This window comes from Schistocerca serialis, chromosome 8, assembly GCF_023864345.2.
Source record: "Schistocerca serialis cubense isolate TAMUIC-IGC-003099 chromosome 8, iqSchSeri2.2, whole genome shotgun sequence".
NCBI lineage: Eukaryota > Metazoa > Arthropoda > Insecta > Orthoptera > Acrididae > Schistocerca > Schistocerca serialis.
The window spans coordinates 229,028,141-229,054,799 of NC_064645.1; the positions used below are offsets into that span (position 1 = coordinate 229,028,141).

At 38.9% G+C, this 26,659-nt stretch overlaps 1 protein-coding gene across 2 annotated transcripts in view; it reads right to left on the reverse strand.

Moving 5' to 3' along the window:
- The window catches only part of LOC126416354 (splicing factor U2af 38 kDa subunit), a 43,001-nt gene extending 21,049 nt beyond the window's left edge, over window positions 1-21,952 (reverse strand). Inside the window, exons 1-5 of one of the 2 annotated variants that reach the window (XM_050084033.1) lie at window positions 21,768-21,952; window positions 21,284-21,371; window positions 21,134-21,191; window positions 16,178-16,260; window positions 15,922-15,993 (exon numbers count right to left, since the gene is read on the reverse strand). In XM_050084033.1, coding sequence (XP_049939990.1) covers window positions 15,922-15,993; window positions 16,178-16,260; window positions 21,134-21,191; window positions 21,284-21,371; window positions 21,768-21,811 — 345 coding nt within the window. In that variant the 5' untranslated portion in view covers window positions 21,812-21,952. Of the gene's footprint in view, window positions 1-15,921; window positions 15,994-16,177; window positions 16,261-21,124; window positions 21,192-21,283; window positions 21,372-21,767 lie in introns of both variants that reach the window. The other variant, XM_050084032.1, reaches the window with a different exon arrangement.
- Window positions 21,953-26,659: the final 4,707 nt, after the last annotated feature.

The following is a 26,659-nucleotide window of genomic DNA, read 5'->3' on the forward strand; positions in this document are numbered from 1 at the left end:
ATGACATCTTCATGATCTGGACTCACAGTGAAGAAGAACTCCAGAATTTCCTCTCCAACCTCAACTCCTTTGGTTCCATCAGATTCACCTGGTCCTACTCCAAATCCCATGCCACATTCCTTGATGTTGACCTCCACCTGTCCAATGGCCAACTTCACACGTCCGTCCACATCAAACCCACCAACAAGCAACAGTACCTCCATTACGACAGCTGCCACCCATTCCACATCAAACAGTTCCTTCCCTACAGCCTAGGTCTTCGTGGCAAACGAATCTGCTCCAGTCCGGAATCCCTGAAGCATTACACCAACAACCTGACAACAGCTTTCGCATCCCGCAACTACCCTCCCGACCTGGTACAGAAGCAAATAACCAGAGCAACTTCCTCATCCTCTCAAACCCAGAACCTCCCACAGAAGAACCACAAAAGTGCCCCACTTGTGACAGGATACTTTCCGGGACTGGATCAGATTCTGAATGTGGCTCTCCAGCAGGGATACGACTTCCTAAAATCCTGCCCAGAAATGAGATCCATCCTTCATGAAATCCTCCCCACTCCACCAAGAGTGTCTTTCCGCCGTCCACCTAACCTTCGTAACCTCTTAGTTCATCCCTATGAAATCCCCAAACCACCTTCCCTACCCTCTGGCTCCTACCCTTGTAACCGCCCCCGGTGTAAGACCTGTCCCTTGCACCCTCCCACCACCACCTACTCCAGTCCTGTAACCCGGAAGGTGTACACGATCAAAGGCAGAGCCACGTGTGAAAGCACCCACGTGATCTACCAACTGACCTGCCTACACTGTGACGCATTCTATGTGGGAATGACCAGCAACAAACTGTCCATTCGCATGAATGGACACAGGCAGACAGTGTTTGTTGGTAATGAGGATCACCCTGTGGCTAAACATGCCTTGGTGCACGGCCAGCACATCTTGGCACAGTGTTACACCGTCCGGGTTATCTGGATACTTCCCACTAACACCAACCTATCCGAACTCCGGAGATGGGAACTTGCTCTTCAATATATCCTCTCTTCCCGTTATCCACCAGGCCTCAATCTCCGCTAATTTCAAGCTGCCGCCACTCATACCTCACCTGTCATTCAACAACATCTTTGCCTCTGCACTTCTGCCTCGACTGACATCTCTGCCCAAACTCTTTGTCTTTAAATATGTCTGCTTGTGTCTGTATATGTGTGGATGGATATGTGTGTGTGTGCGAGTGTATACCCGTCCTTTTTTCCCCCTAAGGTAAGTCTTTCCGCTCCCGGGATTGGAATGACTCCTTACCCTCTCCCTTAAAACCCACATCCTTTCGTCTTTCCCTCTCCTTCCCTCTTTCCTGATGAGGCAACAGTTTGTTGCGAAAGCTTGAATTATGTTTGTGTTTGTTTGTGTTTGTTTGTGTGTCTGTCGACCTGCCAGCACTTTCATTTGGTAAGTCACATCATCTTTGTTTTTAGATATATATTTCCTACGTGGAATGTTTCCCTCTATTATAACTATATATATATATATATATATATATATATATATATATACACACACACACACACACTAGACAAATCCTAATAATGGGAACTTCTCATGGCCACTTGCAGTGTTCCACAAGATGATGCCTGATGGTAAATAATTTCAAATACCTCTGACCAGAACATAAATTGAGTATATTCATATTGAGGACAAACTGGTACATTATGCTCACTTTCGATGAGGCGAGTAGATTTTTGTGCCACTTTTTTCCAGTCTAAAGCAAACTGTTCATGGGACCCAGCTTCAAGCCATATCCCAGTCCCCCCCCCCCCCCCCCCCCCACACACACACACACACGAAGCATTGAACTTAGCACCAACATCTGACCTGTGGAAAAAGTTTCTTTTTCAATACTATTTTTTAAAATTTTACTCAAGTTCTCCACCGCAGAAAATGCCACATTTACTGTTTGACTTCAGAAAACAAACCACCCTGTCACTAATTTTACCATAGTATGGTAAACAAATTTATTATTGCTAGTGTCTGCCACATCTAAACTTATCTTTTTGTCTTCAGTTTACAATGCTGTTATAGCCATAATAGATATAATTATGCAGGTAGTTACCAACCTTAGCAATATATTTTACTGTATTCAGTTCAGACTCATGACTTGTATTCGAAAGTGAAATTCTTAATCCTTGCGTCTTTACATTATCAAAATAAACACAGGTGCAAAATAATAGTTTAATTCAACAACGATATAATTTACTTACATTATGATCTAAAGCCAAGTTTAATCAGACAATAACAAATTTCCTAGAGTTTTTTCACACCAATTTTTTATTTTTCCAGGTTATATTGTGCTTAATCCCAACCAATTTTGATTGATTTTGCGACAAAACCTACAATTTTTTCATTGTACAGGAATACAATGGGGACTGTAATCTGAACGGAAAAAAGCCTTTAATGAACATGGTTTATTTCAACCTAGAAATAAACATAACAGGATCTGACAAAATACAGTCTAGAGTCGTCAGAGAAACCTCTCTGAAGGCTGGCATTGCCATGGAACATACTTCAAGAAAACTTGATAAATCTCTTCATATTTTCATGTCCACTGATCACTGATTGATGCAAACAATCCCATCCAATTATTTGAGAATTTCTTCCACTGACATGATTTCTACGAGATTTTGGAACTGATCAGTAATGGTATCAATTTCATGAGCACCAAAGTGATTTAAAGTAGTGAGATTTGTCAATGCTATGCCTGTCTTTTCTCATGGTCAGCATTAATTGCCATTTATGGGCCTAAACATGGAATGCCCTTCATAAAGGAATATGCCAGGGGCAATTTATCCAGAATTTTAGATATCGTATTCTTCATTATAGTGAGGGAATCATTTTGGAACAGCCACGATATCTTTCTTGGTTCCGTATCTATTTCGCCTTTCTGAGGTTGCACCAATTAATGTTGTCAGATCTTTTTGAATTTAGTCTGTGTCTACAACCTCCTTGTTTGACAAATTTTCTCATTAATTCTCTACCACAAGATTAAGGGAAGCACAGAAAAATGGAGTTAAGGGGGCATCTGACAAATTTGGTCAGAGAACTCATCCTGAGCAGCCAGTCTCCGAAGGCGATGAGATATCAGATCTTGTTCCTCAAAGATTTGCAGACTACTTGGAAGCTATGACATAAGATTCCAATATTGATCTTAGGTTTAATTTTTATGTACTTATGTTCATACTTCCCTTACACATTTTTAAGGAGCCATTAATATTTGCTGAGCCCAGACTGACAACACATTTTACTTTCCACCCACCAAACAGTGCAAAACTTCAGTGGGGAAACATGCAAGCCTGTAATATTGTCAAAATCAGCTTGGCAGGAGAGAATGTTCTTAAACAGATTACATAAAGCTCTCAAACTGAACAGGATTCCCACCAATGCTAGTACAACCTGTCACCATGTACTGTATGTACACTTCATGTCCAAAAGTCCAGGAACACAGCACCCTCTGGATTACCCTCGACTGAGTTTGCTTTTCAGCTCTCTTCGGAATGTCATTAACAGTAAGGCCATATATGGACACCTAAACAACCTGCCTTTTCAGATTTACCTTAGACTCTGACACACCTGCCTCAAATCCTACTAAATCTTTTGCAGCACTTTCTCAAAAACACACAAGTGGGATACCTGCTTGAACCAGGCCCAACACACTTTCCCAAAAAGGTACAAACAGATCAAATTAAATCACTATCACATCACAGGCATCAAAAATATCCTATAGTTGTTTAGTGAAAAATGGCTCTAGTGTGAACACAATGCTCAAATTTACGTTTGCTTATGAAGCTGCAGTATGAGGCAATGTTACTGTCCAGAAACACATCTGGTAAGAGATTAACAAGCTGCCAATTTCCAGATAAGACAGGTGTCTCACAGCAGCCAGACAAATGGATCTATACCTTCACCATGGCATCCCTCTGCATTTAATCAAGCACCATCGATGATCAGCCAGAAGTTCCTGCAGTAGGTGCTTTATGAGTGCATTGGGATAGGACCTGGTTGCTAAGACACCACAATTGAACGATGTATTCCCTGCCTCCACCACAGAAGACTGAAAATATATGGAGGATAAATAGAAATACTATTTTTCTTCACTGTAACGTGTAATAATGGCCCAAATTTCTTTGTTTCTTGTGAGCAACTTCCACCCCATCCCCTCACCTACATCTCTCTATTAGGTTCAAAGAAAGTCAATACAATCTTCCTTGTGTGTGTTTAATTGTATGCAGTATGTTATTGGAAATGTTAGCGAGTCAGGATAGAAATGCCAAGAGTTGCCTCAGCCCCCCATGTCCCAGCCACCTACTCTATACAAGGTGTTACAAAAAGGTACAGTCAAACTTTCAGGACACATTCCTCACACACAAATAAAGAAAAGATGTTATGTGGACATGTGTCCAGAAACAATTTCCATGTTAGAGCTCATTTTAGTTTCGTCAGTATGTACTGTACTTCCTCGATTCACCGTCATGATTTCATATCGGATACTCTACCTGTGCTGCTAGAACATGTGCCTTTACAAGTACGACACAACATGTGGTTCATGCACGATGGAGCTCCTGCACATTTCAGTCTAAGTGTTCGTACGCTTCTTAAACAAAGATTCGGTGACCGATGGATTGGTAGAGGCGGACCAATTCCATGGCCTCCACGCTCTCCTGACCTCAACCCTCTTGACTTTCATTTATGGGAGCATTTGAAAGCTCCTGTCTACACAACCCCGGTACCAAATGTAGAGACTCTTCGTGCTCGTATTGTGGACAGCTGTGATACAATACACCATTCTCCAGGGCTGCATCAGCACATCAGGGATTCCATGCGGCGGAGGGTGGATGCATGTATCCTCGCAAAAGGAGGACATTTTGAACATTTCCTATAACAAAGTGTTTGAAGTCACGCTGGTACGTTCTGTTGCTGGGTGTTTCCATTCCATGATTAATGTGATTTGAAGAGAAGTAATAAAATGAGCTCTAACAAGGAAAGTAAGCGTTTCTGGACACATGTCCACATAACATTTTCTTTGTGTGTGAGGAATGTTTCCTGAAAGTTTGGCCATACCTTTTTGTAACACCCTGTATAAGTCCCCAAGCACCCTCCAGCCACCTGCATTGCACTGTCCCCATTACAGCTTTTAGCTTAATCTTACCTAAACTGCCTCAGTGTTAACTAAACCAAAAACTGCACTCCAAAGCCCAATGACTGCTTGTTAGTTTTCTAATTACACTATTTCATGCATACCACTAAGAAGCTATAATCATTTATACACAGTCAGATCAATAGCTGTCTGTATGCATGTATAGATATTTTTCGGTATACATCTAAAACAATGTACTGCATGCAAACCTACAATGCCCTGGTACTTCTGGTTCAAAATATAATTGGATTCGATAGGCCACAAAAATAAATGTATTTGAATAGCCCACAAACTCACAGAAAGCCCTAATCATCGTGATTAGATTCTGTTAGCAAATAAGGCAATATTTACAGAATGAAACTTTCACTCTTTAGCAGAGCATGCACTGATATGAAACTACCTGGCAGACAAACTGTGTGCCGGACAGAGACTAACTCGAGACCTTTGCCTTTCACAGTCAAGTGCTCTGCAAGTTTCGCAGGAGAGCTTGTGTGAAGTTTGGAAGGTGGGAAATTCTAGTGGAATTAAAGCTGTGAGGACAGCTCATGAGTCTTGCTTGGGTAGCTCAGTTGGTAAGAGTACTTGCCCACGAAAGGCAAAGGTCCCGAGTTTAAGTCTCGGTCCGGCACACAGTTTTAATCTGTCAGGAAATTTTAAGGGAATATTTACATTTGAGGAGATGTAAGCACCAAATACTCATCACAGAGTCTTCCTGGCCACATCGCATCACAAGCACATAAATCCACAGCACAACAACAATCTAGGTTAGCACGGCCAAACTGCAGTGGCAGGCATCTAAGGCAAAGGCACATCTCATCTGGACTGCCAAGCCAGGCTGGCTGGTTGGTTGGTTGCTGCATTGGACTGAACAAGTGGAAGGACTGGAGGATGCTAAAACCCAAGTAGAAGATAGTCGCACAGCATCGAGCAGAGGGTGACCGGTGAGAGCAGCACTGCATCAAGCCAAGCAGAAGGCAAGAAAATGCCTCTGCCCAGAAACAAATCAGATGCCATGCCTTTTCCACAATTTTTAGGCAAAATACAAAATTTTCCCTAAGTTTCTCTTGAGTTTTCCAGAACAAAAAAAATATCCAGAATACTGGACACCTTGAAATAACCTTCATTACATCACTGTTGCCACGTACAAGTGTTACCTCACAGTAAAGCACGAAATGGCACAGTTGCAGCAGATTCCAGCCAACTGCTTATTTGATCACTATCTTTTAGACAAATGCCTCATCATGGGACTGTGTTGCTAGCTCATAATCTGCGTAATTTTCTTGCTTGGATCGTAAATTTGTCACACAGCCCACTGTATTTTATATTACTGGTGTTCACTTGGATGTTTGACAATGCTGTTCATAACTGCATTAGCTGAAGCAGTAACAAATGTGGTATGGGCTCAACTGTAAACCATTGGAACAGTATAAGATTATTATTTGTGATTAGCGCACTTGCTCAAGGTTTTATAACCTACGAAAGGCAAATTTTAAGTATGCTTTCTTGTGCTGACTGGTGATTTCAGGTGAAATTTATGGTACAGTCAGTGCATGTGCTTTTTCTGTAAATCTCAAATGAATGTTTCTTATTTACATTAATAACATTCAAATCAAAAAAAGTTTGATTTATTTTACTCCACTGCACATGTGATTTCCATTTCTCTATAAGGTCTTTGAACCTGTTTACAATTGTTTTGACATCATTACCTTCAATTAATAACAAAGCATCATCAACATATGTAAAGTAATGTTCCTACCCTTAGAAAGAAGTAAAAGTGCATAGGAAGGTACACTTACTATGTCAACTTAACAGCAGAGGTAACCCCTAAAGTAGCAGAGAAACACCTTGAGGTTTTTAAAAAAGCAGTATTTTAAACTATCAACAGTCCATGAAAAAGTAATTGCAAAACAGACGAAAGAGGATTAGATGTAACCATTTTATATACTAACATTCCAATTAATGACACCACTGGAATCAAACTAACGTTTATAACACAAAGCAAATTATCCAACTGTAAAATCAGTAGTAAATCGAGTTGCTTACATTAATTGCACAGTATAATTCTGTTAAATTCAAGGTTGCTATAATTTCACAGAAAGATGGTTTAAGTACTTCCAGGCCTTATAGCAGATATTTTCATCAATCATTTGGAGAATTAATTTTTTTCCCCAGGACAATCTATACGTGACAAGTACACTAATATGCTAGTTCAGATACACTGATTAGAGATAATTATGAAGATATTAAAACTGCCAAAAAGTTCAATGACCTACTTAGTCAAATGAAATTCACATGTGAGAATCAAATAGATGTCCTCACACATGAAGATGTTTCATCTATGTGGGAAAGGGTGGGTTATGGGCCTGTCGGAGGAGTTTGAAATTTTTTGCCACCAAGGTATTGTCCTGTGGTACACTACTTAATGAGAAGGTGCCCAAAAGAATCTCCCATTTTTTAGGAATTATTTAAAAATCATTGGTATTCAGCTATTATGAGCCAATTCCAACAGACACACCGATCTCAATACGACCCATATAAGAGTATTTCAAGCCAATGGTGTGTGAAAATGAAATAATGTGTAACAGGTGGAAGTTTCATTATTGTATATCAGTTATTGTTCAGTGTTGTACTGAGCAGGACATTGTGTTGCACAGTTTGCGAATTTCGAGATGGCGGAGCTAAAGGACCAACGTGTCTGCATTAAATTTTGTCTTTACAGAGACACACCAACTGATGCAGGAAGCCTATGGCGATGAGTGAAAAGCCATACTTGGTGTTACAAATGGTTCACATGGTTTAAAAATGGCTGGACAGAAGTTAAAGATGCCCCTCTTTCAGGAAACCCTTCGACACTCATGTCAGGAACGTCAACTAAATTGTTCATGCCAATCAAAGACAGACTGTCCAAGACATGGCAGATGAATTTAACATTTCATTTGGATCATGCCACGAAATTCTGACAATATATTGGAATGCACTGTGTTGTCACCAAGTTCGTCCCACGGCTCACGAGTCTCTTCACCTCGCAATTGCGAAGAGCTTTAGGAAGTCGCAAATGAGAATAAGATGTTTCTTAAGAGAATCATAACTGGTGATGAGACGTGTGTATGTTTATGATGTCGAGACCAAGGTTCAATCTTCACAATGGATTGGGAAAGTTTCTTCAAGGCCAAAAACAGCTTTCTACATCAGATGTCAAAACCATGCTGATAAAGCTTGTCAGGTCGGGTCAAATGTCGAAGCCACAACAATAGTTTGACATTGAAGGATTAATTCATCATGAATTTGTGTCACAAAGAGTTAACTGATGGTGCTATGTGATGGGCTGCGACAGCTGCGAGAAAATGTGCGAAGGATACGGCCAGAAATGTGGAGAGAATTCATGGGTCTCGCATCATGATAATGCACCTGCACATTCATCCCTGTTTCGTGACTTTTGCACAAAAAAAATGAGATCACTCTGCTGCCTTATCTTCCGTTCTCTCCAGACCTGGAACCCTGCAGAGTAATTTCCAAAGTTGAAAATCCCATTGAAAGCTATAAGATTTGCAACAATAGATGAGATAAAAGAAAATTTGAAGAGGGCATTGATGTGATCCAGCAAGAGGCATACCAAGACTGCTTCTGGAAGTGGTAACAGTGTTGGGAGCATGCATCAATTGTGGAGGAGATCATGTCTAAGAAGACCATGCACAGTAAGTGAAAGGTACACGTTGAAAAATTTTGTGGACAAAGTTCTGGAATTTTTCGAACATACCTCTTATTTCACACATTTATACATGTTGTATTTGAAAGCTTATCAGTTTTAACACCAGGTTGTATAAATTATAATGTGTTTTTATGTGAAAACAATGAGAGAGAACATTATAAAGCAGAATGATTTTGGCTGGGAGGAACATTAGATACTGTTTTTAGTTACAACCACGTTATCTGTTTTATGTATGTATCTTTTTTAAAGGTTGTTGTTGTTGTTGTTGTTGTCTTCAGTCCTGAGACTGGTTTGATGCAGCTCTCCATGCTACTCCATCCTGTGCAAGCTTCTTCATCTCCCAGTACCTACTGCAACCTACATCCTTCTGAATCTGCTTAGTGAATTCATCTCTTTGTCTCCGTCTACGATTTTTACCCTCCACGGTGCCCTCCAATGCTAAATTTGTGATCCCTTGATGCCTCAAAACATGTCCTACCAACCGATCCCTTCTAGTCAAGTTGTGCCACAAACTTCTCTTCTCCCCAATCCTGTTCAATACCTCCTCATTAGTTATGTGATCTACCCACCTTATCTTCAGCATTCTTCTGTAGCACCACATTTCGAAAGCTTCTATTCTCTTCTTGTCCAAGCTAGTTATCGTCCATGTTTCATTTCCATACATGGCTACACTCCATACAAATACTTTCAGAAACGACTTCCTGACACTTAAATCTATACTCGATGTTAACAAATATCTCTTCTTCAGAAACGCTTTCCTTGCCATTGCCAGTCTACATTTTATATCCTCTCTACTTCGACCATCATCAGTTATTTTACTCCCTAAATAGCAAAACTCCTTTACTACTTTAAGTGTCTCATTTCCTAATCTAATTCCCTCAGCATCACCCGACTTAATTAGACTACATTCCATTATCCTCATTTTGCTTTTGTTGATGTTCATCTTATATCCTCCTTTCAAGACACCGTCCATTCCGTTCAACTGCTCTTCCAAGTCCTTTGCTGTCTGACAGAATTACAATGTCATCGGCGAACCTCAAAGTTTTTACTTCTTCTCCATGAATTTTAATACCTACTCCGAATTTTTCTTTTGTTTCCTTTACTGCTTGCTCAATATACAGATTGAACAACATCGGGGAGAGGCTACAACCCTGTCTCACTCCTTTCCCAACCACTGCTTCCCTTTCATGCCCCTCGACTCTTATAACTGCCATCTGGTTTCTGTACAAATTGTAAATAGCCTTTCGCTCCCTGTATTTTACCCCTGCCTCCTTCAGAATTTGAAAGAGAGCATTCCAGTTAACATTGTCAAAAGCTTTCTCTAAGTCTACAAATGCTAGAAACGTAGGTTTGCCTTTCCTATATCTTTCTTCTAAGATAAGTCTTAAGGTTAGTATTGCCTCACGTGTTCCAACATTTCTACGGAATCCAAACTGATCTTCCCCGAGGTCCGCTTTTACCAGTTTTTCCATTAATCTGTAAAGAATTCGCGTTAGTATTTTGCAGCTGTGACTTATTAAACTGATAGTTCGGTAATTTTCACATCTGTCAACACCTGCTTTCTTTCGGATTGGAATTATTATATTATTCTTGAAGTCTGAAGGTATTTCGCCAGTCTCAAACATCGTGCTCACCAGATGATAGAGTTTTGTCAGGACTGGCTCTCCTAAGGCTGTCAGTAGTTCTAATGGAATGTTGTCTACTCCGGGGGCCTTGTTTCGACTCAGGTCTTTCAGTGCTCTGTCAAACTCTTCACGCAGTATCTTATCTCCCATTTCATCTTCATCGACATACTCTTCCTTTTCCATAATATTGTCCTGAAGTACATCGCCCTTGTATAAACCCTCTATATACTCCTTCCACCTTTCTGCCTTCCCTTCTTTGCTTAGAACTGGGTTGCCATCTGAGCTCTTGATATTCATAAAAGTGGTTCTCTTCTCTCCAAAGGTCTCTTTAATTTTCCTGTAGGCAGTATCTATCTTACCCCTAGAGAGATAAGCCTCTACATCCTTACATTTGTCCTCTAGCCATCCCTGTTTAGCCATTTTGCACTTCCTGTCGATATTTTTGAGACGTTTGTATTCCTTTTTGCCTACTTCATTTAGTGCATTTTTATATTTTCTCCTTTCATCAATTAAATTCAATATTTCTTCTGTCACCCAAGGATTTCTATTAGCCCTTGTCTTTTTACCTACTTGATCGTCTGCTGTCTTCACCACTTCATCCCTCAGAGCTACCCATTCTTCTTCTACTGTATTTCTTTCCCCCATTCCTGTCAATTGTTCCCTTATGCTCTCCCTGAAACTCTCTACAACCTCTGGTTCTTTCAGTTTATCCAGGTCCCATCTCCATAAATTCCTACCTTTTTGCAGTTTCTTCAGTTTCAATCTGCATTTCATAACCAATAGATTGTGGTCAGAATCCACATCTGCCCCAGGAAATGTCTTACAATTTAAAACCTGGTTCCTAAATCTCTGTCTTACCATTATGTAATCTATCTGATACCTTTTAGTATCTCCAGGATTCTTCCAGGTATACAACCTTCTTTTATGATTCTTGAACTAAGTGTTAGCTATGATTAAGTTATGCTCTGTGCAAAATTCTACAAGGCAGCTTCCTCTTTCATTCCTTCCCCCCCAATCCATATTCACCTACTATGTTTCCTTCTCTCCCTTTTCCTACTGACGAATTCCAGTCACTCATGACTATTAAATTTTCGTCACCCTTCACTACCTGAATAATTTCTTTTATCTCGTCATACATTTCAGCTATTTCTTCATCATCTGCAGAGCTAGTTGGCATATAAACTTGTACTACTGTAGTAGGCATGGGCTTTGTGTCTATCTTGGCCACAATAATGCGTTCACTATGCTGTTTGTAGTAGCTAACCCGCACTCCTATTTTCCTATTCATTATTAAACCTACTCCTGCATTACCCCTATTTGATTTTGTGTTTATAACCCTGTAGTCACCTGATCAGAAGTCTTGTTCCTCCTGCCACCGAACTTCACTAATTCCCACTATATCTAAATTCAACCTATCCATTTTCCTTTTTAAATTTTCTAACCTACCTGCGCGATTAAGGGATCTGACATTCCACACTCCGATCCGTAGAACACCAGTTTTCTTTCTCCTGATAACGACGTCGTCCTGAGTAGTCCCCACCCGGAGATCCGAATGGGGGACTATTTTACCCAAGAGGACGCCATCATCATTTAATCATACAGTAAAGCTGCATGTCCTCGGGAAAAATTACGGTTGTAGTTTCCCCTTGCTTTCAGCCGTTCGCAGTACCAGCACAGCAAGGCCGTTTTGGTTAATGTTACAAGGCCAGATCAGTCAATCATCCAGACTGTTGCCCCTGCAACTACTGAAAAGGCTGCTGCCCCTCTTCAGGAACCACATGTTTGTCTGGCCTCTCAACAGATACCCCTCCGTTGTGGTTGCACCTACGGTACAGCCATCTGTATCGCTGAGGCACGCAAGCCTCCCCACCAACGGCAAGGTCCATGGTTCATGGGGGGTTTTTAAAGGTGTAAAACAATAAAATTATAAAACATGCAAATTGTAAAACAAAGTTAATATACCTTGTCAATGCATCACACATGTTGAGGGTGCTGACTAGTATGACCTACAATGAAGCCAGCTGTGTAGTAAACGTGAAGAGTGAACTCGGTGTTCATTCAGCCTTTGGCACAAATAGTCCAGTTGGAAGGAACTTGTCTATATAAGTGGTTGTACGTTTGCTGGTATGTATTTTATGTATTTTATCACTCACTCGTACGTAAAGCTTACACAACTGTTATGTATAATGATATAAACAGGTAGATAAAAATCTACTCACCAAGTGGTGACAGCAGAAAACACACACACACACACACACACACACACACACACACACACACACACACACACACACACAGAGAGAGAGAGAGAGAGAGAGAGAGAGAGAGAGAGAGAGAGAGAGAGAGATCTCGAGGCAGAAGAACTGACGGGAAAGGAAGAGTGGTGAATGAAAAGGAAGGGAGAGGTAAGTCTCCCTTGACCTGGGGTTCTGCACTGTACCCCCTTCCCTAACCCTCTCCAGTCCTTTTCCTTCACTCCTCTTCCTTCACCTTCAACTCTTCTGCCAGAAGGAGCCACTGGCTGCAAAAGCTTGTAAAAGTTAAATATGTATGTGTGTGTGTGTGTGTGTGTGTGTGTGTGTGTGTGTGTGTGTGTGTGTGTGTGCGCGCGCGCGCACGCGCGCGCTTTCCTGCCACCACTGAGTGAGTAGATTTTTTTTATCTATTCAGTTATATTATCTAGACTTGATTACTTTTGTTACGTGTGTACAGTAAGACATGCATGTTGCCTTACTTGAACTGGGCTTTTATATGTCTTAGCACTGAAGATGGTCACAGTCAACAGAATCTGGATTTGCAATTAACATTTATTTTCAACTGATTGCTGTACCCTTTACCACTCTTCTAAGCAAGCCACGAACAGGCACAGGAACCTTCAGAAGATGTCCCACCCACAGCTGGGCTTGCCTGGCTATCAGGCATGGTTTCTTGGTTTTAAGCTACAAATATCTCAAGGTGGTAGTGGACCAACAAAAGTTAGCCCTCTTATGTCAGCAACAACCTCTTTCTTGCAATGGACAATACAAACATTTAGACTAAAAATATGCAGACAATTTTTTGAGATAATTTATGTAAAGGGTATTTTACCGGCGTTTTAAAATTGCTCAGTACAGCCTAGAATTTCCCTTGCCATCAGAATATATTTTACAATATTATTAAACAGCAATATGCTAGAGTCAATTTAGTTTCACTGTTTATAAAATGCAGAATGCCTATCTTTGATAATCTTACATGCAACTTTAGAGATACCGAAGTGGAGGTTTGGTTTTTCTGAGAAATTATTTTAAAAATTTCTAACAGTCAAGAAAGAATCCTTTCCAGAGTTTAATGTGTCTCCAGTCACCCCAGTAACCATTCACTCTTTGAAGCTAAATTTTGCAGATCCCACACAAAAACTTATTGACTTCAAAATGCAAAGCTTTTTGTAACCATTACTAAAGAATAAAATTATAAACAGCCGACCAGTTGCAATGGATAAAGAATTCTTTACCTAGGTATCAACAAATATAAATTGGCTTCTTCAGAAGGTGGCCTAAGGACAATGAACATCATAGCTTACATTAGGCAAGTATGAAACTTAAGTCAAGAACAGATTTTAACACAAATTAGAGAGCTCTTGCATTACAGAATTATGAGAACTACGACTGGTACTTACAATTTTATATTGGTAAGGACTAATGTACCATCACCGTTTTTACGCATGTCGGCATAGATCCACTTGTCAAAATATGTCAAAGGGGCACCCCCTTTGGCATACAGTACCACCGCATTTTGGAACAGCTGAACAACATCCTTTGCCAGCGCTTTTTGATTATCAATCATAATGACCTGTGATGAGTGACGTCCTACTGAAGATCATTCCCAACCCTCCTAAACTTGTGTTCCATGACCCACCCAACCTCCAATTTTATCACCATAGTCCATCCCCTTGTCATTCCCAATCCTAACTCCTTGCCCAATCACCCATGCAGCAATTCCTATTACAGTGCTGTCACAGGCTTATCCTAACCCATCAGAGGCTGGGATACCTTTGGAATCAGCTCTGCTGTAATTATTGCTCCGCTTTTTATATTGGTATGACCACCAATCAGCTCTCTCCACCGGAATGAATGGCCACCACCAAAATTTGACTTGACCAAGAGTAAAGTGGACCACCCTGTGCCACAACATGCAGCTGTACATAACTTGCTCTCAATTTCAATGGCTACTTTACAAACTGAGCCATCTGGATACTTCCCTCCACCAACAGCTTTTCAGTAGTGCAGATGTGAGTTATCCTTACAACACATTCTCCACTCCCAAAATTATCCCAGCTTCAACCTATCCATACACACTCCACCCAACTGTTTCCACACTATCTGTCCTGTCACCTCCCCTCACCACCACCATTGTGCTCTACACTCTGCCAGTGCATCCACCAGTCTTTTTCCCCTTTTCTACTCTTTTCCTTATCAAGCTCCCTTTCAACACATATCAGCATATCAGTTGCCTTCTGGCAGGTGTGTGTGTGCGGGGAGGGGGGGGGGGGGGCGGGACTCTTGTGAAAATTTTGTCTCCTTTTCCTTTCTGAAGAAGTCTTTGGTCGAAAGTTTACATGGAACATTCTTTTCATTGTGTGTCTGCAACCCAATGAGTCATCTTTACAGTACATAGCAATACATCTATTTCATAATATTGCAGACTTTTATAACTTACTGTTACGCTGTCTTCAAAGCTTAGTTCCAATCTACTTGTATAATAACTGAACAGACAATATTTGCACAGACTCAATGCATTCGCAGCACAGTTGCAGTGCCTATTACTGCACAGTTCGGATCAAAGACCCATAGTACCTGATTTTTGTATGGGTCAATAAGAACAAACTACAGAATCATACTTTTTTCTTTTCTCAACTGAGCATGAGCTTTTCATACACTAATCTTACTGGTCTTCAATTATTCGATTACTAGTAGACTGTTTAAATATTCTGTTGCAATTATAATTACATTAGCATGTTAATGAGGTGAAATTGTGTGAAAACTTTTGTGGGAAGCAAATTTTAACATGACAATAAAAGGAAAAGTGTACAGGACATGCAAAAATAAATTGCTCCTTCTATTAAAATTTCTGCTTAATCCTGTACCCATTGCATTTTTAATAATAAACAGCTGCTAAAGTAATTTGTCATACTGACATAACCTGTTAATTTGATCATTTGCAACTACCTTAACAGTTCTGTGAGACACACATTTGGGTGTTGGCATAAGCTCTAGAACTACACCTCCCCTACACCACTGCCCCATCTGCAAGGGATGCCACCCCTACTGTTGTCTCCCCCACAGCACTATCTGCACAGCTAGTAGCTACATAACATAAAACACTGTATGTGAAAATATTCTGGTGATAGCTTAACCCATTTGCTGATCTTACCTTAATGTACACGTTTCCAACAAGATGGTCTCCCAAGTTGTCACATACATTCATTTCTTCTATTTCACCATACTGCAAGGAAAAATAAACACTTAAGAAAAAAAAAAGGTATGCAGGGAGGAATGAAAACATCAGGAAGGAGTGGAAAACAAATTCAACAAAACTAACAGTTCTGAACACTATTACTTTACATCTACTTGCTAGAGAGAAGGAGGAAGGAACCATTACTTCCAGTCAAGGTATGGAGTTTCCTTACCTTATCTTCACATTCCACAAAAACATCTTCAAAGAAATTGTCATAATGTTCCTGCATTTCTTCATCTGATACATTTGCCACAACTGAAACAAATACATTTGTCAGTCAACTATTTCACACAACATAATATCTTAGCAATATTGATACTATGGAGGAAAGTAATCAATATCAACAACGCACAGTGCAACAGACAGTGGTTGTACTTACAAATATTAGAATGAAAGTTACAAGTTTAGAAATTATAAGCAGGTACTTCTTGTACAACGCAACTCTATCTGCATTCATTAACCTCTTCGGCATCACAACATTCACAGGGAGTCACCTCAAATTCAAATAAATATGTTCAGTAACACAAAACCAGGAAGTACTGAAAGTTGAGTAACTGATTACCTAAAAGGATGGAAGGGAGGTTTAATGTCCCGTCAATGGCGATGTCAAAGATGGAGCATGAGTTATGAAATGACGACGGACAGATTAGGAATCAGCCATGCCATTCTCAGCAATACATTCATACTTGCAATCATTTTGATTGATTTAAGGTAAACACAGAATACTTAACTCTGTATGGCCAGACTGGGTACAAGCCCTGCTCCTCACAAATTACAATCCATTTTGCTAACTTTAATCAATGGGTCACTTTGACATGTTCCAGAATTCTATAAATTAAATACCATTTATCACAGTGAGCATTCCTTTTATAGAAATATGCTAACTAATTAACTTAAAATCACACCACAAGCAAAAACATTACATAAAAGAAAATGGATCATGACTATGCTACTGAGAACTGACAGCTAAGACATACTGGTAGAGAGATTTTCCAACTGAACAGAATGGAAGATAGACAAAGCAGATTTTCTGATTGGTTGTTGCTATGGCAGCTGACAACTTTGTTTTTATAATCCAGGTACAGATCTAAAAATAGTAAACATTTTAACAGTTGCAACCACATTTCCAGAGAATATGCCAAGATATTTTGAAGATCACAGAGAAACAACACCACAAAACCTGTTGTGAAAGGCAACACAATGGCCAGCATAAATTTTGGGGATCATGACAATCTGACTGTAGCCTTTGACAAGTCATATCTTAGACCTCCTGTGAATAATGACACAGTGAGACCTCTGCATGACTATTATAGTTAATGCAAAACAAGTTAGTTACAGAATGAAATTTGCAAATTGTACACACCTATTTGATTATACTATCCAAAATACTTCAAAATCACACCGTAATGTTACATCCATACACCTCAGCAGAAATCTCAAGCCATCACACAAACTGTGTGAATTTACTGAAGGCCATCACATCAATATTTATAAAAAGAAACACTACTGTATTGATCATCAGCTGTATAATCCAAGCTTTGTACTGGCTCATAAACCACATTAGGGCAGGTATAACAGATATTACATTGTAAAGGTATGTTCATATGTCTTTTTCATGTTCAACTTTGAGTAGGAACATAATTTTTCAACAGTACAACTAAACATGCCTATTTAAGCATGCATAATTTCCTGGAAATTGAAGTCATGCATACAGTGCATCGCTTCCCGGCTTCACTGGGAGTGAGTATTTACAATCTTTAGTAGCTGGTGTCATGTGTGTTATATTGTTTAGTGTGTTGAGGTTACGTTGTGAAGTGAATTTTGTGCAAAATGTCTGTTGACTCCAAAAGGAAGCACGTTTAAACTTATACATAATTACAAAGTTGTATGGAATGCCATTTCTGAAGATTATTTGAATTAAAATTTGACACGTATTAGATAATAAGTCTGACCATACTGCTGTATGAAGTAAGATACCATGAGCTTTGAAGTAGTAAAACAGAGAAGAACATGCTAGAAGTTCATGAAGGGTGGATGAATATTCATGCTATCGTGATTTAATAACCGAGAAGCCCGACATTCAAACACAAAAAATGCTGAGGTATTTGTAGCTCCTAAAAAAGGTACTAAAAATAGAAATGAAGGAAGATGAAAAAAAATCTGATCTAGTCGATTCTGGTGGCTATGAAACTCCCCAATTTGCTGAGTCTGAGGATGTTAATCTACATATATTATTTAATGATTAAATTGTTTAAACCACTTTTCTTCTAAAATACAAATGGTGCATTGAAAGTTAGTTAATCTTTATATAATTAAGAATAGCCCTTAAATATTTCTCAGTTTTGGAAATAATCACTGAAATGCTTTATTTTGAAATATGAAATAAATAATTCAAACAAGTATATAAGTTGCCAGTTACTAGCCAACAATATTCGTATTGCCAGCCTTAATGCTGCAGTCTCAAGCAGAAAACCTAAAATCTCATTGTGACTCCCTCTTTAAATTTGCGTACAAAATATTGTCACCTTGTACTTTTCATACCACTATTTATATATTTCTTTACCTATAGTCACTTTTGCATTTCCATTTTCTGTTGCCTTTTCATTACAGCAAATACAGCACACACCGGAAGGAAGGGACTCCACAGCAAACTGCTTTTACAATGAGGTAACATGTGGACCCAAGAATGCCAATGCGTACATGCGTGCTTTCCACAAATTTATGTGCATGCTCTTATTCCGATGCATTTGCACACTAGGAAAGAGACATTGTGTGGAGGTTCCTTAACAGTTATCAAGGGGAACAAAGATGTGGAAGAATCGATGACCAGTTCAATTCTCCATATTAGTTGCTCCGCATTGTATGTTAAGATTACTTATTCTCTTTACGACCATTTCATAGAATGACTAAGTGGCCCTAAATCAATATTAAATTTGCAACACAAATTTGGAAGCAATTTCTATCCTCCTTTCAAGTAACTCTTGCATTTACAGCAAAAGAACAATCCCTCAGGTCAAATTTCAGAAGACCAAAAGAGCAAACTGAATTCAATAGCAAGGCAAGTCATAGTTCTCAAAGAGAACACAGAAAAGAGCCACTGGTGTGCTTCTGTGCTTCATGCAGGAATGTTGTAATAATTTGCTGTTATATAGATGGGAACAAAAGGTCTGTTACACAGCCAGTGTGAGAGCAAGAGGCAGACAAAGTGTTTCAAAGTAATCCTTGCGGAAGAATGATCTATGTTTTAAACTTGTTTGTAACTGATAAAAATTGATTTGTGTACTATAGTATTCTTTATATTTTACTTCACCATACTGACACTCATTTGTACGAAATTTTACTAAAGGCGTGTCAGTGCATCTTGCCATTATTTAAGTTTCTTGGCTTACATACAGATCAAGGCCAGTGGCAGTCACAGCAGTGCTCATCTACTGCTTATGGGTTGGCAATGCATCTGTTCTGTGTAGAAAGTGGGATGATTCATTAATATATCAACCAATGAGGCGCAAAATGGAGACAATATTTCTTGCACAAAGGCCATTGTCTTTTAGCTTCTTTTTGGTGTGTGAGTGAGTTCCAAGAGAAATATTTTGTGATTAAGGCAGTGATAGCTATAAAGTGAACCGATTTACATGATTTAGTGCTGCACGGTGACATCATCCATTCATGCATGTCTGGTGGATTAATTGCAGAAACACAAAAATGTATCAAATGTGATAGTGAAAATACTCTAAGGGTCAAAGGTTCCTGCAAATGGAATCATCTTGTGTTCTTTACCTCAATCATTGGAGAAGGTAGGTGGATCAATGTTTACAAACTATAGTTGCACATTCGATATATTAATAAACATCCACATACCTTCTCCCATGACTTAAGTAAGAAACACTGATCCATTTATTCAGTAGGCCCGCGAAGATCGACTGCTTAGCAACACAAGAGCATACAAATATCTCATTGCTTTTTCAAGTATATGATGATTTGCAGCACTGTCCTTGATTTGCAGATACCAGCACAGTTTAAGGAGCTGTAACTCAAACAAGGAACAATGAAATTTATTCACCCTTTCTCCCAAATGTATTACTTCAAAACAAACTGCCTGCTGGCCACGTAACACAAACAGCTTATATGTTGTTCCCATCATACCTCACAGCAAGCGCTGACAACATTGCTGGACAAATTGCCCAAGTACATCACTGACCCTATTCTACACCTTTACCTGCAAATGAAACAAAGATATACTCCCCCAAAGTATTACATCACTTTTTTTTTTAAGTTCAAACTTCAGTTTGCTATTTCCTAATTGCCAGGGGAAAGTAAATGATCACTTGTATATCAGTATTTCCTGGTCACAAGACCACCACAGTAAATACATATTTGAAATGAAGAGTTACAGAAATATCCTGTTGCATGTACATACCTTATATTTCTTTATATTTTCGAATCTAAGTGATCTAATATTCCTTCACCATATAAATTCCATATTTGCTTCCATCTAAATACTACATGTTGCAAGTTATTGCTCTGCAAATTTCTTTTATCTTTAAATATATTGTAAATTAATAAAAATTATAAATTTCTGTTCAAAACTGAGGGAAAATTAACTTCCTTCACCAAACTAAATACAAGCTACAACCAACCATACATCGTGTACCTAAGAGCACCACCTTCTACAGAGTGCATGGATTGTCACATTCACAATTTTCCAAGAAAACTGGAGAAACTATTTCTTACTTCAAGAAATTTTAATATCAAAATGCATTCATACCATCAAAATTAGCAATACAACTACCTGTAATTATTATTTAGGAAGTTAAATTACTGTTTTTAATCCTGCAATTTAACTTTTCCACAAAAATTGATATATACACCATTTCAAGCTGTCACATTTGGACAGATACTTCATTAAGATCACACCCTTCATTAAATTGCAGGATCATATGCTGTATGTATAATGTTAATTCCCTATCTGATACTATCTATTCTGTTTACCCAAAACTCATTAGTACATCAACGAGCAATAAGTAACAACCTGAGAATCTAATTTCCCTCAAACGCAAAATAGCATTTATTAACTCCCACACATACAGCAGAGACTTAAAACTTAGAAAACCAAACTTACGATGCGAACCATCGGCAGATTTAGCAGAGTTCTGAGGATTGACGTATAGGTTCTGCAGCAGCACGGTCTGAAAATAAAACACAATCAACCAATAATACCAAAAACAAATTGCCTTTAGTTCAAAAGCAGGTAAGCATTCACTTTTAACACGAAACTCACCTGGCTGAATGTTGGTTTGTTGTGTATTCTGGAACACCGATCGCCATGGCGACATGCTCCTATCTTGAAGTAGAATGAACAATTAACTCTGTAAAAGGGACACAATACAAAAAATGAACTTCGGTGAGCAAAAGCACCTAGTTAATGCACATAAATATAACGACTCTAAATTCCTATCGCACTGAACTCCCCGTAGCTGTGTGATGGAAACCGATAGTTCAAACAAGTTTGATAGTCAAAACACAACGCTCTATGGCTTCTATTATTTATATAAGGAGGTGACTTTATTTGTCAAAATATCGTGTACAATATCAACCGGAGTAATGCATAACAAACTAATCAATGGCGGAAGAAACCAACTGGCCCAAACATAACTGAACAATTACGCGTATTTACACAAAAATTTACGGGGTAAAGTTGTTTGAAAATTCTAAGCGCCACTCCACATTGGTTTCACTGTAAAACACGCAGCTCAACAACTTACTTGTCCTTTTCTGTACCAAAAATTGACGCAAGGTATTCTGCCATTCTTCAATGTTTTTATATCACGCCGACAAAATAATTCGAAAAAGAAATTAGCTATAAATGACAACACTACCACCACATCTCCGTCATCACAAATGGCGTTCCTTCTTCTCAACTCTGAAGCGAAATCACAGAATCAACAACCGAACATGAAAAATACATCTCTGGTGCCCAGAGGCGAAAATTAAGGCCTGATTCCATACAGAATTGTTAGTGGCACCAACCACAACAACGTAGTCGCCAAATTCACAAACAGTAACCACGTTGCTTCTGGCGGAGTTTCCAATGTTGTTTGAAATGTCATTTGTGATAACCTGTAATTGTGAGCAGGAGAACAATAACTGAATCTGAAAGATGTAATATTCCTACTCGAGAAGTTATTTGCCCGGAGCGCAATAAATGTGTACACAGAAAAATAGTTTCAGCAATAAAAATTGCTATCTTTAGATCATAAAAAGTATGGCTATTTTTTACAGTATAGTAATCGTCATTCGTCATAAAGAAGACCTTTTAATACACGTGTCACATATCATCTACATAAATTGACCATTGTGCCACTGTGGTCTACGTATGCAGATGGTATATAATGCATATATTAGAATTTCTTCTTTATAAAAATAACGATAATCAGACTGTAAAATTATTTGAATTTAGCATGCCAAGACTAGTTGTATATATATATATATATATATATATATATATATATATATATATATATATATATATATATATATATATATATATATATATATTGCGATCTGGATATACAAACTACTCTAGTAAGAAGATTAATTCACTCAAATTTCATGTATCTTGCGGACGACCGGATATGAAGAACATATATGCAGAACAAGGAAAAAGTACATTATAGTGCACACCATGATATACAAACTCCTAAAAGTCGTTAGGCGCATGATCTACGATGTTTTGCAGGTACTTGCAATTTCGATTTTGCATATGTCGCTGGAATCAGCCCACTGAAATACTGCGTCTTTCATGCGGTGTCCAGTGTCGACGGAAAGCGTCGGTCTTTTCTCATTACAAATAAACTGAATTTTTAAAGTTGAATTTTACATAGTTATTCGATATAGCGCTCCCAAATTAGTCTACAACGATATCTGTTTTATCAACATGTGTTAGCAGGGACTGTAAAACACGAAGAACAAGCCTACTCCAGTATTGACTGAACAGATAGTTTTTTTTGTCTGTATAAGTCTGTGTTGAAAATATCGGATGAACTGAGTCTTTTCTAAGTCTTTTTTGGCCTGGTGGATACAGGATACGATTCTGAGTTGTCCTATGTATATCGCAATTTTGTGAGTGCATCTTATTGTTGGCAGTATATAGATATTCCATGAAATTTCAGTCTTCTTTTCTGATGCCTGCTGTGAGATTTCATGGTTTTCCAGTTGTTTTTCAGGATTGTAGTCTATCGCCATCTTATATTCTTATGGAGCCGAGTATCTTTCTTAGAACTTCGGGTTCTTCTTTTAGGACCGAGCAAGGTGGTGCAGTGGTTAGCACACTGGATCCGCATTCGGGAGTATGACGGTTCAATCCCGCGTCCGGCCATCCTGATTTAGGTTTCCCGTGATTTCCCTAAATCGCTTCAGGCAAATGCTAGAATGGTTCCTTTGAAAGGGTATGGCCGACTTCCTTCCCCATCCTTCCCTAATCCAATTAGACCGATGACCTCACTGATTGGTCTCTTCCACCAAATAAACCCAACCCAACCCTTCTTTTAGGATATCATTAGCCTAAAAGCGTTTTGCTAACGTTCAAGACTTCAGGCTTGATAACTGTGTTTTGGTGCCTGATTTTCTGTGTATGGGCACACTTTTTTATGTAGATGTTATAAATTTTACCATAAGCTCTCCTAAGCCTCATTAGCTAGATTTTCTGTACCATTTTCTCTCTCCTTGTAAGTTCAAGGACTCTGCTGCATAAATAATGAACTATGGAACTCTCTCGATTTGTCCATATGATGTAATCAGTTTTTGAATAGGATGTTTTGAGCAGATGTACTTGGTTCTTTGGAAGGATATTTCTTGAGAGATCACATCTGTTTAGCAACTGTCGTCTCGTTGTCAGCTTGTCAGATTATCTGCAAGAATGAGGCAAGAAATTTAGAGGCCAATTTTAGGTATTATAAGTCGGAAGGACATACAAGGTTTTGGCTTTTAAGTTTCTTTTTCCCACTCTCGGACGATTCTGCTCAAAATCAGATAAACGACGATAGGGGGCATACCGTCGTCATACCAAAACTAGTTTGATCGAAACGGTTATGACAATTCACCTACGAATGCTACATTGGAAATTCTGTTGGTGAGTGTTTGTTTGACGAGATTTAGGGTTTTTGGATCACGTCCTTGATGTTAGAGGATGACGAAAACAGATTGCCAATTGACTGATCCATACGCCTTCTTGAAGTCCGAAAGGAGAATATGAACAGGCTGTTCCCAAGCACTTTGTATTTCAATGCTGTTTTCAACCGGAATATTTATTTTATACCGGTTCAGTCAACGTGTAAGACAGCTTAGTAGTCAGCAATTTCGTGACTGAGTAGCTTCTGTACCCTTTGTAGGAGGCATGATAATAGAATTTTGTATGTAACTTGCAAAAGGGAGATTCCTCGACAGTTGTTTGAATCTTTTGTGTTGCCTTTTTTTGTGTAGTATGGTGCGAATGAATGAAAGCGCATTTCCTATCTTTGGGAACTTCCTCTGGCAAATCTCTGTCGTGCTTTCTGTGAGTTCTTTGAGGGAATTTGGTACAAGATTTTCATCAGTTCTGCAGTGAATCATCTTTTCTCGAAGCACTGTTATTTTTGAGTTTGGGGACATGCCAGTGAATCTCTTTTTGTGAGGGAGGTAAGGATTTGGCGTGGGCAAAGTGAAGATTCCCTTAGGGACTCTTTAGGGTGGTTCAGGGCAGTTGAGGAGTTCAGGAAAATATCACGCCAGTTCCCATCAGTTTTTCTGATTCGTCGATGTGAAGCTTCCATCTGATTTTTTGAAACAAAAATTTTGTGCTTAATATCCTCTGATTATTCCTGCAAAAGTCCTAAAAAATCTTTTCTGCTGTAGTTGCACAAATTTTCTTGGATAGAATCCAGTTGTTCTTCATGTATTTCCTTTTGTTTTGTCTGATGGTTTTCATCACTTGTATTCTGATTTTAAATAAGACTCGTTTATTTTCTTGTGTTTATCTCTAGAAATAAAAGTAAATGAATTAAAAATGTTAATGTTTGAGTATGTATAATTCATCTTGTCCACTCAAGCAGCACATAAGAAAATAAGATAATAAGCTGTTAGGAGTTATAGCTATTAGAACCTGTGCTATATAGGTAAAATAACAGTATCAATATCACAATGGTCCTGCCTGCTGTTTACAAAGAGTATTTAGTAAAATTTTGTGAATGATGTATGATATTCATGTTGTGTATGTTGTAATATGTATTAACTTATTCAATGTGATATGTATTTTTGTATTGACTTATCCCCATACCAATTACACAAGCTATTGTACTGATTTCATCCTCAGGACAAATAATAAATAAATACTTTTATGTTTAAGGGAAGCTTGTTCACATGCTTTTCTGATTATATAAACCCACGAGGCTGTCTGAAATTCCTTTCCAGTGGGTTTCATTCTTTAGTCTTTTGTGTCACTTTAGTGTGAAATTCTTCACAGTTGAAGGTTGCTTGTGATGAATTTTTGTAGGTATGCTTTTGAATTTTCTTCAGGCTAACTTTCACTTTGATTCTCATTAAAAAATGGTCCAAGTCTATGTTCGCACCTCCATGGACTTGAAAGATCAAGAAGAGTAATCATAGAGCACATGGGATACCATGATATGGTGGTCCAAATAGTCACTGAACCCCCACCAAGTTCCAATCTTGGAGTGTAAACTCGGCCAGAAGTTAAAAGCAGAGCGAAACAAGATTCAACAGACGAAATTACTGCTTCATAGTCCAGGTTCTACGCGTTTACTATCACGTTTTCCTGTCACAGGCACTTGGATTACTGGGGGGTGGGGGGTACTGGAGTTCCAGAACACCCATCAATTCCCAGCTTCTGGAGCACCATTCGTGTTGTTTTATTGCTGACAGGTTTGTGAGTGCGACATCTAGTTCTGGAGAAATTTCACAGCTGTCTTCCTTTTATTTGTCGTCCCAATCTTCTTCAATGATCGTCTATCATGACCAATCAACACACAGTTTCCTCCACGTTGTGACTTGATGGATGATGCTTCTCCACTTTCCTTCCAAGAGGAATAAAACTTTAATGTGGAGCCTCTTCAAACACCAAAAACTTCAGCTACCTTGGTTACAGAAGCGCCCATCATGTGAGCAACAACGGTTTTTCCGCATTAGAATCACTTAGCTCTGGCATAACACACTCACAACTATGCAGAATACTGTTCCAACCATAACTGGCATTTGCAATGCATTGACGACATTGCATAGGTGTCGTTTGTAGTCAATTGCAACTGCACGATTCACAGGCTTGACTGGCATCTAGCATCTGCATTTATGTTCAAGCATGCATATCTTGTGATGCTTCCATATTTTTGTCCAACACTTATACCTGTGTGTGTGTGTGTGTGTGTGTGTGTGTGTGTGTGTGTGTTAAATCACCTCAAACTTGCACCACAAATATTGCTGAAACGGAAAGTGCTACTGATGTGTGGTTTTCATAGAGTGGATTGGTAGTCAGTGGCTTGTATTGGTAGCTAATCAACAGATTGTAAAAATACACTTTTTAAATGGAACAATGCCTATTGACGTCAACGCACTGAATGAAGGGTAAATTAGAACGTCAGTGGTGTTGTTGCCATTGTTTACAAGA